General features: G+C 38.5%; 1 protein-coding gene across 3 annotated transcripts in view; it reads left to right on the forward strand.

The window, feature by feature from the left end:
• Window positions 1-6,671: 6,671 nt before the first annotated feature.
• ABA4 (abscisic acid (aba)-deficient 4) overlaps window positions 6,672-16,853 on the forward strand; it is a 115,487-nt gene continuing 105,305 nt past the window's right edge. The window contains exons 1-2 of one of the 3 annotated variants that reach the window (XM_089447516.1): window positions 6,672-6,945; window positions 7,099-7,273. In XM_089447516.1, the coding sequence (XP_089303642.1) occupies window positions 6,898-6,945; window positions 7,099-7,273 (223 nt within the window). In that variant the 5' untranslated portion in view covers window positions 6,672-6,897. Of the gene's footprint in view, window positions 6,946-7,098; window positions 7,274-16,853 lie in introns of those variants that run through there. The other 2 variants (XM_089447517.1, XM_089447518.1) reach the window with 2 other exon arrangements.

A 16,853-nucleotide genomic window follows, 5' to 3' on the forward strand; every position in this document is an offset into this window, starting at 1 on the left:
TAACCTTCTCTTGTATCGATTGTCATAAGTAGTGATAATGAATTTCAACATGCTTCATTTTATTGTGTGCAACATGTTTGTCATCAACTTGAAATGCACTCTTATTGTCACAATAAATAACAGTCGAGGACGCAACAGAAAACCTAAGCTCTCGTAGGAGTTGAAAAATCCAAACCGCCTCTGTCCTTGCATTAACAACTCCGTGTTCAACTTCTATGGTCAACATGGAAACTACACATTGTTTCTTGCGTGACTAAATCACAGGTCCAACACTAACATTTATCACATTACCAAAAGTGGATTTTCAGTCATCATTGTTGCCTAGCCAATTGAAGTCGGTGAAGATGGCTAGTGAATATGAAATTTGACAATATTTGGTACCAAAATGAGAGGTGCCCTTAATGTAATGAATATTTCATCTTGCAAGTTTCTAGTGGATTTCTTTCTAATCCTACATAAATCGAGAAACCAAAGAAATGACAAAGGAAATTGCAAGTAGACTATTAGTTAAATAAATAAGACCGTGTTTAGTCAATATTTCTTCTGGAAACCATTATGTATCATTTATGAAATGTTTGATGTTTCAGATGGACGGTCCACCCATCATCAGTGACACAAACAATTTCATGTGTCCATGATGATGAGCGGAATGCCCACTTGAAACATCAGTTGTTTCATAAATGATACACAATGGTTTCCAGAAGAAAGATTGACTAAACATGATTTCCAACTATGAAAATTTTCACAATCTAATAAATAAGACTGCCAACCAACTATTGATAAAGGGCAACATCAACTTTAAGAGATTGTCTCTCTTTATTCAACTTGAAAGCCAACTAAAAGGGTGTAGGGAATGGATTACAATGATCCATCTTAAATTGTTTCAACAAGTCCACGAAAAATTTAGATTGAGAGATAAATGGACCATTCGGTGATGGTAAAACTTAAAAACCAACAAATAAATGCAGAAGACTAGGCACTGCCATCTCAAAGGTGTTAGCAAGTCGACACTTCAATTTAAGAATTTGAATAATATTATTGCTAATCATGACCAAATCATCATCATATACAATAATAATAAAAGTATGATCATTAATTTGTAATACAAAAAGACTGGCCATATTCATAGCAATTGAATCCAAGATTGAAAAAGAATCGATTAATTTTAGCATACCAAGGCTTGGGGACCTACTTCAAACCATATAATGGCTTCTACATTCTCAGATAAAATTGGAATCTATCACAAAACCAGGGGGTTTCTCCATGTAGATTTCTTTAGATAAGTCACCATTAAGAAATATTATCTTAATATCCATTTGGTGTATTTTCCATTTAAAACAAGCAACAAGGGAAAGGATCAATTGGATATAATTCATTTATGCAACAAGGGAAAATGTTTCAGTGTAGTCAATGCCTTCTTGCTATGAAATTTTTTTTGTGACCAAACAAGCCTCATGACACTCAAAAACACCTTTAGAAGTGAATTTGGTCTTATATACTCATCAACACTTCATGATGTTCTTCCTTTGTTGTCAAGGAACTAAGTCCCAAGTGTGATTCTTCAAAAGAGAATCCTTCTCAACTTGCATATCTTGTTCCCAATGAGGTTGTTCTTTGGCATTAACATAGAAATTTGCATCATAAGTTTCATGAACACGAGCTATTGACACAAGACCAACATGTTGAACTTCTAATTATGAGTTTGTTAGCTAGAGGAAAGATCACCAACATTAGGTCCAATGACTTTAATTATTTTAGTAGCCCACCGAGGAAAACAAGAAGTCGATGAACTCACATTTACTTTAGAAAGTTTCTTAGTGGAGATTATGGTTTTAGTAGGAGATGATTGGTGTTTAGTTGACTATGAAATAACATTCGACTTTGTGGTCAAGGTGTTGCAAAAAGGAATAGTTGACCTTTTGTCTGCAACTATCAAATGGATCATTGTGCAATAATCCAAAGGAATAATTAAACAACTTAATGCTCAAATACTTCTAATCAAATATGAAATTTATCCTAATAATGATTTGTTGTTTTATAGGATCATATAGGCAATAGACTTTCGACTCTTTAGAGTAATCCATCATGATGCAAAAATGACTTTTTACATCCTATTTCTTTGTGCAGTTGTTGGAAATATGCACCCAAGCAATGGATTAAGAAACTATGAGGTGGTCGATTGGGAGCTTCTTACCACTCCATCACTCAACCAAAGTTATAGAACAAATAGTTTGAGTTAGAACAAATTCAAGAGGTAGTTGGCACAATAAACAACTTCAACCCAAAACTTAGTAAATATTTGGCCTATAAGAGACATCGAACCATTTCAACTAAGGTTTGATTCTTACATACTGTTACACCATTTTATTGAAGAGTACGAGGGATAGACCTTTGCCAAGAGATACTCGAATGAACAAGATATTCTTCAAGGTCGATTCACATACTCTCCTCCATTATCTAATTTCGGGCATTTAATGGGTCAACCACATTGTTTTTCAACCAATGTCCTAAATGTCTTGAATCTTTCAAAGAAATGAATTATTTTTCAAGAAATAAACCCAACTAAATATTGGGAAATCATCAATAAAGGTTAACATATGCTTCAAACATGTTTGTCAGTTGAGTTTACCTTAGGTGGTTGGGAGGAATGATTCTTATCCTCACCACCCTGGTTTAATCCCTGCAAGTGACATGGGGAACTTTGATTAAATGGTATTGAACCTTGTTGTTAAATCTATGGAGTCCTCGAAGATTGGACCAAAACATGTATATTCCTCATATGGAATATAATGATATTTTTCATGAAGAAGAAAAAGACAATACTTCACACTTGCCAATGAAGACTTATTAATGCAACAAATGTTATAGTGAATAAGCTCTAATTGTGTTTGCACATGCCATGCTTTTCCAAGGTTGAAAGGTGCCTAATGATGCTAACCTAGTACACACCCTCTACAAAATCCATCAGGTTGAATAACCTTTGGTAAACCAACAACCATGTTATGTGTTGCCATTATCTTCAAACATCAAAATTTCTATGTATGAGTCGTTCATGCTAGAGTTTGCTTTGATTGTTGGTTTGTACAAATGAGAGCAGTTGGTTCAACATCTGGTTGGGACAAGTCATGTAACTCATATAGTCCATCTTTTGAGTCAAGAACCCTTTCGACAACAATTGACTTGTTTTGCCTAAGATATTTAACAAGGATCCAATCCGGTGAAAATTTGACAATTTTACTAGTTTGCATCAATTGGGAAAGCAACAACATATTTGCACTCAAACTAGGCACATGATAGACATTGACAATTTTTCCAAGTTGAAAAGGTGTGTCGCCATGACCAACAATGTCAAGAGAAAATTTGTCTATGAAATAAATATTTTGCTCAACAACCTTATCTAAGGAGGAAAACATCGAAGCATCATTCACCATATGATGAGTGCAACTAGAATGGACTACCCATTCATTATGCAGGGTATGACCGTGCAATGCTTGAGTTTTGATTGAGAAAGTGAAATTGTCAAACGATTGAATGGCTGATCTTTCGTCGGAAATGTTTTCTTCAAGTTGTCTAACCTTCTCCTCCAGATCATTACACTTCTTCTAACAAGTTTTCTTTGCATGTCTCATCTTTCCACAATAGTGACATGTATTCTTCTTGGTTTATACCAACCCATCACTCTTCTCTTTAAATTTTTGGTCGAGACATTTTAATATGCTTCCTCTCTCCTTTTGATTTGAATTTTCCTTTCCATTGAACAAGTGAGTGTGATACTTACTACCAAGATTTCCTTCATTAAGAAACCTTTGCTGGTACTTGATCAACAAATCATGAAAGGTGTCAAGGTGCAGTCCTTACCATCTTCCTTGCACGATCTCCAGGTGGTGTAGAATGAGGAACATAACACATCATAACACGTTCTTAGATTCATCAGGACCAATTCAATGGGTTTTTCATCTTAACAACAAAGTTTTTCCCACATTCACTTAGCTTCAACTATAGTTCTTTGACACAATCTAGATAGTCATCATTCCTTCAAAGGAATGGGGATCAAGAGAGATCAACTCTTTCTCTCACTACATGACCTAACTTTTGTCTACTTTGTCAAATAACAACTTTAAATTCTTCCATATCTCATGAGGATAGTTTATCCCCCAAATATGAAAATGGATTTCCTGAGCAATATAGGTCGTAACGACCTTGATGGTGTCATCTTTCTTTCCATTGTAGACAAACTTCATCTGGTTACCCTTCAATTATGGAATAATGATAATCATATACTGCCAACCCTTTCTTCTTCAATAGGTTTCAATGTCTGGTTCCCAAACAACACAATTTTGTCCATTCAAAATGATCGGATCAACCTTGGAAGCCATCTTCAAGTTTCTAATGGATCTCTTCAAAATTAGTTTCAAATAAACAAATCAATTAGCCAAAAGTCAATAATTGCAAGATCTAGCTCAACATGATTTGAAGATAATAGGGCTATGTTAAAACCGATAGTTTTCATTCCACGTTGGAGATTAAAGGAACCTGAGAACAAAGAATATAAAACAAAATCTAAAGAAATAAATATAAGAGTAATTATGCTTCAAGATTATATGTGGTTTCCATAGACACCATTACAAGACTAAAGCACAACGCATTGTGATTTGAACATCACAATACATGATAATGAACCAATGATGAATTCAATACAATATTTGACCCATGAGGTCCTTTATTTATAGTGTCCAAATGTAATTAAATTCCTTGAATTGCAGAATATTTGTTCTACAAGCAGGATAGTTCCAATTGTTTCCATGAAATCCACATTGTTTCATCAACGAGTTGACTATTCTAGTCGACCGAATTATCATCAGCTAATCCATTGCTTGAATTGACCCTACCATCTAGTTGATTTCTCTGACCACTCAATTAGTGGTCCCTCCAGTTGATCAATTGACTGTCTGTCCACTAGTCAGTTACTCGACCAACTTATCAATCACTTGCACACTTGATTGCTTTGCTGGTCGACCACTCAATTAAATGTCTCCTATTAGTTGATAATTCAACTAACTATCTTCAAAAACTCTGAGATGTGATGAACCAACATAACCTTAGATTCTAACATCATATACTTAAATAATCAAACCTTGTAAACATTTTAGGTCTATTTCAAAAAATGTGAGAGAAAACAAACTTGGGATGGATAAAATGTGTATTACATTTAATTTTTTTAATGATTTTCTTTACATTTTTTTTGTAAATAAAAATGAAATCTTTATATGATTATCTAGATAATTTACATGCCAAAATGGACCATAATTGGACTTTTAAACTTATTTGTGAGTTTGATGCGGACACAATTGTATTAATCATTAGTGTATCTATTGCATATCTAGGTAATTGCATATGTTTGACACAAAAACCAAACTTGTCAAAATTGATTATTGTTGCCATAATTGTATTCGTGATAGAGTGACATACCTTATATTCCAAAACTTGAATGTTCTTCTTAAAATTTGTTCTTTAGCTCTATGGAAACCTAGGGGATATTGTGGGCATTACAACTCTTCCATAAATTGTTGTCCAAATCAAGGCCTCTCCCAAGTTAGCTAGTTCGTTTGCTAACTTGTCGGCCTTCATATATGTTGCGCTTGCATATGTAATAAGGATGGTAGGATAAGAGATATCTCTTGAAGTTCAAGGTGAGTTACTCTCAAAATAGAAGCCAAAGGGGAGATTGGCTTACAAATCCCTCTTGACCCAAATTGCTCACTTTATTTATAATTGTTTCCAAGTTTCCTTTTATTATGAACTATTTGATTCCTAATTCATTGGCCTAATCTAATCCCTTTCTCAATGCAACTACCTTTGTTAGCTTGGTGGCGATCTCTCCTAGATATTTTGTGCATAAATTTTAATGAAATTCTTTAACGGTTTCTAGAAGATATTCTTAATACCACTCTGGCTTAAATTTCCTCCCAATACTTCATTAAAATTTAATTATTTAATTTTACAAATAATAAGATCGATGCTTAATATTGGATTTTCTTAGTAACTACTTAGATGACCCAATGATCAAAATGAAGCATGTTGGTGATCTCCATTTTCACCCAGCCTTTCTTGATCTTCCTCTATACTCTTTACCTCTATGCTCTTTAGGTCATTTTCCTTTCAATTTGGTTTGTTATGGTCACAATCATATTTGGGACAAGATACTCAGAAAAGCCTTATTGTCTTTTGGGAACATTATGTATCTTCTTGTGATCTCACACAGCCCTATCTAATAAAGTTGCTATTTTCTACATCAATGACATGATATCATCTACCCATGTGCTTCTATAAGCTTTTCACAATGCGCATACCATCACTAGATATGTCTACCAATATTCAATGTATAATGGATGTAGATATTTGTTGTTGATACACGTGGCTATTAGTAACTCGTTGACCTGATTTCAATATTGATGTGGTGTCCAAAGTTTAGAAGACCGACCTTTAGTTAATGTATAAAAATATTAGATCTCTTTGTCACGTGTCACGAAATCTCACGTCAGCTATCCCACTACCGACGGCCAACGTGCAATAATGACCACTAGAATCAAAATTAGTGCCATGAGATGTGACTCAACTTTTCTTGTTGCCACGTGCATTTGTAACGAGAGAGGGGAGGACTTCCAGTCCACCATGGGAACTCAGAATGTACTCACGTGCCCAAACACATTCACTTGGTAGGAAAAGAAAAATATCAGGGGCCAATCAAAATTTGCCTGGCAGCAGATACATCAGTTATTTGTCGACCACGTCTGTACCAGTCTCAATCATCATATTCTAAGTCCATTTGCACAAATTAGTCCTTTGGGCGTACATATATTGAATGGATGAACGAAGAGAGGGACTTTAAACAACACCATGGCATTTTCCTACCACTTCTCCCAGGCTTCCTTGCTCTCATTCCAGGTATTTCCAAGGAACTAAATCCCTTGTATTGATTGGAATTTGGCTCGACATTAACATCATGCCTCTGGGTATTTATTGTTTTTGAATATATTGGTCCTACCGTTCTTAGCGTGTCAATGTGAATCGAACTGATGGTGTCCTCGTACTCTGCAGGCCAATAGATCAGGAAATCTATTGAATTATAATAGTGCAATTCAGAAGGTGAACTACTGTAGTATTCTAAGAAGGGAATGTAATGGTTTGTCGGGGTCTGCAAAGGTCCTGCTCCCACCCACCAGAGTTCAGTCTTCTATTTCCCCCAGGAGTAGACCTGTGACTACAGCTTCATGTAAGCTTGCGTCCGCTCAACTCGTCTTTAAATGCTTTTTCATTTTTCCAGTTCAGTTGTGTTGTAATGCTTGTTATCATTGTCATCAATTTCAGCTTTCTGATAAGACTAGCATCTGGACTGCTTTTTGTAGAGCCCTAGATTCCTGTCTCGTTTATAATATGGTGATATATTCCATTAATGTTCACACACACATATATATAAATTTTCAGATGAAAAAGCTCTCGTATTAGGAAAAGGAGTAGACCTGCATAGCTTGAGAGCCAGTCTGACAAAGAGCCAGGTGAAAAACAGCTAGTAGAAAGTCAAAAACCTTAAGAATGTGCATACTGTGAAAGGAGCAGTGGACTGTTCTATGTCATATTGACAAAAGTTTGGGGCAAAGACCTTAGAGAGAAACTTGTAGGCTCTTCTAAAAGATGGTTCTGCTGTAGCTGTGATGGCTACCCCCCTTATAGCTGTCAACAATCAGCCGACCTGTTGCCAGATCAACCACAGCCTTACCCAGGGAGTCCGCATCGGGATTCTTCTTTCTTTAGATGTGGGAGAAGGAAACGTACTCAAATCTGGATGCCATCTCAGATATACTTTTCACGCTCGCCTGGTGATGAATACCGCTCATCTGTAAAGAGAGGGCAACCCAACCAACGATGATCATTAAATCACTGAAATTCTCAGTCTCCGCAATATAATTCTCTTGAGTAATCGAGATCAGGATTCCAGCAGCCAGAAGCTCTGCTGATTGTTCAATCCAGTCCTCTTGAACAAGATCCTCAAGAAGTCCTGGAGTCGTATCCAATACCCCATACCGCTCTGGCCCAGATTATCCAATACTGCACCATCAAATCTGGCTTCAAGAGTTTCCTCCCTTCGAGTTGGGGACCTTGGGACTTGGGGCTGCTTCTCCTTTCTTTAAGCCTTTACCGATTCGAGTCTCGCTTTCAATTTGTGATAGACCCCTAGAGGAGAAAACCTTTTCCCTTGTAATAGTATAGCAGTGTGGGCCAGTCGTATAGACCAAAGAACCTGAATTGGCAGAACTAAAACCTCCTCCTTCTTCCCATGAGACCTGTGTTCTAACTTCTATTGTGCAGATCAATCACTGCCCTTCCCATTTCCTTCTAATTTCAGACAGGTCATGCTTTAGATTTCCTTTGAGAAATGGCAGTTTATCAAAATATGAGGGACCAATTTGAGTGTTTCTTTGCACAGTGGGTGTTTGCCAGGGCCTTTCAAACTCGTTCTTCTCTGAATATTATCTCAAGTCAGAATGGAGTTGTTCAGAGCTAGCCAGCCAAAATGTCTAGTGTTTTGTGGTGCCTTCACCTTCCAGATGCTGGTCCACCACCATTGCATTTCATTTGTTTCTGTTGGCCTAAATAGGGTCCCGTATCCGAGCTCAACTGAATAAGTACCCTTAATAGGGTTGGTAACCTAGAGTAGGATGTCCTCTTCACTCCTCAGTTTTATATCGGCTCTAATCAGTTGTGCATTGCTTCACTACCCCTCCCATGAGTCCCATATCATTGCAGTGAGCCATATCTGATCCAGTGAAGGATGTGCTGAAGAAATAGCAACATTCGAGATGTGAATTGGCTGTCTACTATCGAGTTCATCCTGTAGTAGCCTGGGCATTCTGTAGTCTACTGTTATCCTGATCCACTTGTCTTTGCTAATCCGGATAGATTTGTCGTCACTTATTCGTCACTTATTATCCAATGGTGCTGAATGAAGCAGTCAATACCTTCCAGAAATTGGAACCACCCTTGGCATGTGTAGTGGTGGTCTTCACCCATTTTATTATTGACTTTGGGAAAATATATTCGTGATATAGAATGTTTGCCAAAGTCCTTTCTTGATGAGGACAATGCTTCCTGCCATTTATATCCATCTGTGAATCCAATGAGAAATTCTTGCTTGGATATTGTTTAATAGCCAAGTCCAATCCTTCTTGTCGTAGTTATTAGGCTTCAAGAGGAATCCTAGGTATATTATACTGTCTTCAAAATCCTATATTGTGTAAGGATGTGACCCTAAATCAGTCCTCTTTGAACGTGAGTGAGTCCTTTATATTGAATGGAAGATTTCATTAGGTTTCTCCCTATTTCTGTTGCATTACAAAATATTTTAAGAATAATCCCATATGACATATTCTTTTGCCCTAACAGTTATATGAATTCCCCTTAGGGTTCCTGGTCAGACTCTGCTTAGAATTAGTAGACTAACTTGACTAAGTCTTTCCACAACCAAGGGGAAGAGGAAGGGGGGGTCCTTGCCTCAAACCTTAGGATGGATGAAATGATTTTGTAGTTGAGTCGTTAATCAAGACTGCATAAGCAATTCAAGTTATATCATGTCTCAAACCAGTTGATAAGAGGGGTGGAAAACCCAACCTGCATCATTATGATGTACAGGTACAATCAATTGAGTTTTTTGAAGACTTTGGGTAGGTCTACATTAGCTATGAATGCTTTCCTATGCCCCACCTTGATTAAGTGCATGACATCTAATGTTGTTCCAGTAACATTTTGAAAATATTTGCTTTCCAAAATCCCCATTTACTCATGATATGAATTCTTATAGTATAGGCTTGAGTCTAGAAAAGAGAGTTTGAGCAATAAGCTTGTAATAGTTACATAGTGTTATGGGTCTATAGTAACTGAAATGAGTTGGATCATTTTCTTCTAGTATTGTGACTATGAAAGTTGCACTAAATGCTAGAAGGATATTACCATTATTCCTGGATTTTCTTTATGAAGACCAAGGATCAGGTCTTCAAGACTCAAGAGGTTCCAAGAGTTTAAGGGTCTTGTGGAGAGCCAAGTGGGGAAGAAGATCAAGGTCTTGAGGACAAACAATCGGGGGAGTATACCTCCAATGAGATGAAGGAGTTCTGTAGGAGTGCGGGTATTAGGAGGGAGTACATAGTGCCTTATAACCCTTAGCAAAATGGTGTGGCAAAGAGGAAGAACAGGGCCATAGTGGGTGCGACGAGAGCTATGTTACATGATCATAGGCTACCTTTATTTTTATGGGCTGAGGTGTGTAACACTTTAGTGTACTTGTAGAACAGGAGTCCACACAGAGTCTTTGGGAAGAAGCCTGAGATTGGGCACATCAAGATTTTTTGGGTGTGTTGTCGAACAGAATGTCTAGGCACCACGACAACGGCTCAGATCGGGGGCTATCACCTGATCCCCAATCTCTCCGTTTAAGTTGTCTCCCTATAGCAACTCGAGTTATAGCATGTCTCAAACCAGTTGATAAGAGGGGCGGAAAACCCATCCTACATCATTATGATGTGCAGGTACAATCAATTGAGTTTTTTGAAGACTTTGGGTAGGTCTACATTAGCTATGAATGCTTTCCTATGCCCCACCTTGATCAAGTGCATGACATCTAATGTTGTTCCAGTAACATTTTGAAAATATTTGCCTTCCAAAATCCCCATTTACTCATGATATGAATTCTAATACTATAGGCTTGAGTCTAGAAAAGAGAGTTTGAGCAATAAGCTTGTAATAGTTACATAGTGTTATGGGTCTATAGTAACTGAAATGAGTTGGATCATTTTCTTCTAGTATTGTGACTATGAAAGTTGCACTAAATGCTAGAAGGATATTGCCATTATTCTTGGATTTTCTTTATGAAGACCAAGGATTAGGTCTTCAAGAGGTTCCAAGAGTTTAAGGCTCTTGTGGAGAGCCAAGTGGGGAACAAGATCAAGGTCTTGAGGACAAACAATGGGGGGAGTATACCTCCAATGAGATGAAGGAGTTCTGTAGGAGTGTGGCTATTAAGAGGGAGTACATAGTGCCTAATAAGCCTTAGCAGAATGGTGTGGTAGAGAGGAAGAACAGGGCCATAGTGGGTGCAACGAGAGCTATGATCAGAGGCTACCTTTATTTTTATGGGCTGAGGTGTGTAACATTGTAGTGTACTTGCTGAACAGGAGTCCACACAGAGTCTTGGTGAGTAAGACTCCGAGGAGGTTTTTTTTGGGAAGAAGCCTGAGATTGGCCACATCAAGACTTTTGGGTGTGTTGTCACACAAAATGTCTAGGCACCACGGCAACGGCTCAGATCGGGGGTTGTCACCCTGATCCCCAATCTCTCCGTTTAAGCTGTCTCCCTATAGCAGGCTAAGGGGGGTAGACCCTATGGAAAATAGAATGAAGGAGAACTAGTTGGGAACCAACTAGTTTGGGAGACACAGTGAAGCGACCAAGTACTTGATTAGGATTTAGCAAGACCTATAGGATTTGATTGGATTTAAATGATTGATACTAGTGCCTTATGGAGTCAACGATCTTGCTAGGGAAATGAAGACCAAGTAATCGATTAGCAATTGTTGCTTAGATGAATGACTATCTTATATGAAATGCAGATCCTAAAACTAATGTGAGATGCAAGAATCTTGGTTAATTTTAGTTAAATGCCTATCTAAGTTTTAATCCTTTGATCCTTTCTGTGTTGAGTCTGATTTCGTAGTAATTGGCAGAGAGAAGATAAGGTGAAGCACACTAAGGTGTGATTAACGATAACTCTCTTGCAGAGAGGTGTGGCTTTGACGATTGCAAGATCACTATTTTAAAAGCAGGCTTCTCAAGCAAAGATGGATGGATACCTATCTCTCTATCGACCAACCCTATGTTTAGAAGTAAATTTTAATTATGCAGAACTAACTTAATATGCAAATGCACAATATGATGAGATGAAGTTAGACTCGAGGATTAGAAACACTCGTGTCGCAAAAGCCCTTAATTAACAAAATGAAATGTTCACTTTACCCATAATTGTTTAATTGTGAAGTGGGTTTAATTGTGAAGTAGGCTCTTCAGAAAATATACGCTGAGAGTTAGTTGGTCCAACCGAGAACTATCCCCAAACGCTCAACAAATACTCGAAAGATCTCCTGTAAACACTAGATCAACCATCAAACCAAGTAGAGAAATAGAACAACTATGAAATTATGAAGAAAGAGAGATACTTGCTACTTCGATCAAAATTTAGAACGTTACCCTAGATCTAACAAGCTGAATAAGATACCTGTATTTAGATTATTCTAAAAGAGCTATTGATTGATAGTTTTCGCATAACATTAAGCGGAAATTAAAACAGTGTTACCGTAAGTTCACGAAGAGGAACACCACAGCATGTTGAAACCCCAAAGGCTTTTGCATTAATTCAAAAGAGTATACAAGAGAGTTTGAGAGCTTAGTACACGATTCAGAGATCGGATGAATCCACTGACAAATGACTTCCTATTTAAAGATAAATCCTCCAACGGTTAGTTCGAGTGATCCTCATGAAAGCAATATCGACCATTGATGAATACTAAAATTTCATTTGATCTCATCCATCAAAATATTTAAATATTTGGGGAAATTCAAATTTTTTAATTAAATGCATTTTAATTAACTCAAAAAGTTTCCCCAAAAAATTGACTTTGATTTAACCCCCAAGGATCAAAGGTTTAAAATTTAGCAAAATAATTAATTTACCTTAGTCCTAGGACCTTTTAAAATTTAATTTTTTAGGACTGACGAATTTTGCCTTTGGAGAGTTTAAATTTACCTAGGACCTAGAATTAATTAAATTTCTGGCTTAGGATTTAATTAATTTTTGGCCAGAAAATTTAATTAATTAACCTATGAGGGGATAAACTATTTTTCCAACTTTCAAGACACTTTACATCATGATTTTTATATTTTTTACATCATAAGGGGGAAAACTTATTTGTAATAGATCCTCATAAACTACCCATTTCTGCGACACAAATATAATCCAGCAGACTAAGCAATTTGTAATAAAATAACCTAACCAAATAGTTACGGTTATTCTCAAATCACTATTTACATAGAATCGATCTAGAACACTAGGACTCACCTAAGATCCTAGCGACAAAATCCATTCCAGCTTTGGGGTAAGATTGGAGGGGAAAACTCTGCTGACCATCCGAGAATGGATAGGTGGGACAAAAAACCTCCCAAAATGGAGATCGTCACTAGAAAGATAAGTTTACCTAGGTTGTTACATACATGAAACAATTCTGCTGAGATAATTTACATCATATACATGCAGAATGGGTTTATATTATAACATGATGATCAAGCTGATGATGATAACTGGATGGCACAAACACATCGATCAGGCGCTATCTCTTTTGCGAAAAACGGGGTGTATTGCTATGGGTTGTTGACACGTAGTGGTCAACAGGGTGCCTTACATATTTGCATGTCCCTGAGGAGAAGAGGACGACGATGGAATCCACCATAGAGAAGGGTATTCTTGTGGGTTACAGTGAGACTTAAAGGCCTACCGCATATACATTCTTGCGCCGAGGAAAGTTGTCTTGAGGAGGGATGTGAGATTTGAGGAGAGGGCCTTGAGGAGGTTGAGGGAGGATGATTGGGTAGAGCAACAAGCTCCTCAGCAAGGGGCCACACCACATGTATGGGGATCTTTAGGTGGTACACCAGGGTTAGGAGGATCACCTACTTCTAAGGTGATAGGATATCATAGTACAGGTTCACCACAAACCACAGGAGGGGCATCCTCATTAGGAGGAGAGGCTCTAGGGGAGGATTTTCCCATACCAGTTGAGGAGGCTACTTCAAGGAAGAGGAAGCCAAGATGGCTTCGTGAGATCCTGAAGGAAGCATAGGAGACAGTGGGGAGACCCAAGTGGTTAGTAAGGGAGAGCATGTTGATTTTTCCACGATACTTCAGCTATAGGTCCATGTCTAAAATCACGATCATAAACACACTGAAATACCTCAACACTACTGCTTTGCACAATGAAAAAAAAATAATAGTGAATCAATCTCGTGGAGAAGACAACTTTTAACTTTAAACCCACCGCATGTTATATTACAAACTTTAATATAACAGTGTTAGGGCTCCCGTACCAGGGATCATGGCCCTTACATATAGCCCTGATACAAGGACACAACTAGGGCTTGGTGTCAACAACTATGACCACCAATCTGCCCTGAACAAAGTACACTTGACCTACTTGCTAAAGGTGCGCACTACAATCCTTTCAGTCCATGTACCTTGAACACATCTGGTGGGTACTTCGCCTCCCCATCTGTTGGTCACAACAACTTCTGTATCTTCAGACTGCTTGCATCTCCAACTCTTCAAACACCTTTAAGAATCACTATTGGTTGCTCCAATATGACTGAACATAGCCTACCTTCTACAATGTCTTTGGCCACTCCAAAAGGTCACTGTCATAAGGTCTTCAAGTGCTGCCCATTAACTGTCCTTTGTTCCTCAAAGACACCAACACATAGGGCTTGCCAACCTGTCCTCTTATCACTGAAGTTGTCCTTCTGCAACCCATTGAACTAGGGCACACAAAACTACCCCTTCATTGTGACATGTCAACTCCTTTATCACTCTTCTTAGTGTTGAATTTCCACGATCTTGGGTCTAGGTTAGAATCTTAAAATCTCTGACGCTACCAAACCAAGAATCTCAACGATATTACTTTGAACAACGGAATATAAACAACAGTAAATCACACATGCATGGAATATAGACAACTTTTTACAATTTTCAACCCAACTTCGTTATATTAAACAAGATATAATACAATAGTCTAGGGCCCTTGTACCGAGGATAATGGCTCTCATACATCCACAGTACAAGATACAAAACTGGGGCTGGTGTCAGTCCATTGACAACCAATCTTCCCTCAACAAGATACTTTGACCATCTGGCTGATGAAGTTGACTCTCTCAGCTCCCCTCAGTCGTACCCTATCCCTGCCCAGTGCTTCGGCTCTCGATTTGCAGCTCCTGCCTCTATCAATGCTCCCAGTCCATCTGGCCACTGAATCTCGGCTATCCAATCTGCTCACTAGTTAATCGTTCCTTCATCAATGCATCAACACATCGAGACTCCTGTAGAGTTGTTCATAGTTCCACTTGTGAACAACTCTCAATCGCCCATTGCTGCTCCTCATCTACTCAGGGACTTGAACACACTATGGTCTTCTTGTGTTGCACCGATGAAGACCAACATAGGGCACGGAGGGTTGCCACCTATCACTGCAAGATGTCCATCTCCCACAATGAACACGGGCTAGGAGGACTACCCATCATCTGCTGTAGAAGTCCTTCTCCACACACAAGTCTCGGGCTCCACAAACTGCTCCTGGTTGATCAGACCCTTGAGCTCAACAACTACCTCTCTCACAACTACCTTTGTCCATCAAGGTGTTGCTCATCGGGCTCCAACTTGGACACTATCACGCTGTCCTCCAGCAGACCATAAGTGCCCAATCCACGTTCACACTTGGTCCACTCTCATGCTACCCTCCAACAGTCCACGAGTGACCAAGTCCACGTTGTAGCATTTGCACCTAGTTAGGGCATCCTCACACCTAGGAGACCCTTACATACGACTGCAAATAAACTTATCCATATCTGCCCTTTGCTCTGCAATAGGGGAGCTATTGCACAAATCTAGGCACCAATCTATGAAAATTCCTAAACCGGAATCCCTACTGCAACAACTGATGATATTTCTCCTATTTGTTAGATTCCTTTAAACAAATTACTTGCAGTTTCCTACGACAAATATCGAAATACATACACTGCAGCCTTCACTTAATTTAATATAATACGGAAACAAGAAACTGAGCAAGAAAGAAAATACAACACAATGACACCGTTATTTTTGGACAAATGTCCCCGAAAAAACCCAATGTGGGAAAACCGGTGTAGCAGATCTGAGGGTTTTTATTATTAAGCAGAAGTTATTTCTGAATACAAACTCAGGATGCCTTGAGGCAATCCAGTACAAAGAATATCACTCGACAGAAGAAGTAATTGAGATTACCTCACTCTACATTACAAGTCCCGGCTGATCCAGCAGCTGAACCAACGAGTCCTCGACTACCTCTGCGCTGCCCCTACGCAATCACTACGTGGGCCTGCGACACTGCGTCACCTCTCTGCTGGATCGATTTGCTCTCAGGAACTTTGACTTCAGCCCTCCTGACTCAGAACGTCAAACCCCCAGCAAAATCTTAGACTTCTGCTTGGATGACACTGCGCTGTTGTGCGTGAGCCCTTCTTGGCTCTGCGTCACCCTCACTGGGCACTGCACTACCTCCTCTGCTTCTTTCTCTGCCTCTCTGCTGTGTATTCTTGGCTCAGGAGAAGATTCTCCAACCAAAACTATCTCGAGTCCTCTCTGCGTGATCACCACGAAATCACTGCGCTGCTCTCTGGCTCAGCAATTTGATCTGACTGGTCAACTCTCAATGTGTTTTCCAAATGACCCTCAAGCCTCCTTAAATAATCTTCTCATTGACATTCAACGACCCAGATTAGAAGCTAATCAATGGTTGACATCATTTATGCTTGATCCTTGTCTTCTTCTAGAAGTTACATCCCGAGTCATTTCATGGTAATGTTAAAAATTTAATTAAAAGGATGAAAATGATAGATAAAGGAGAATCTCATTTTTACTTTAAGAATTTAACATTACCATGAATCGCATATCAATACTAGGGCCATAAGCTTGAATATTAGGTTGCCCTACTAAAAAAATCTTGTTTCTT

Source organism: Pinus tabuliformis, chromosome X (assembly GCF_031772625.1).
Source record: "Pinus tabuliformis cultivar Carrire ecotype Pingquan chromosome X, CPIR1, whole genome shotgun sequence".
Lineage (NCBI taxonomy): Eukaryota > Viridiplantae > Streptophyta > Pinopsida > Pinales > Pinaceae > Pinus > Pinus tabuliformis.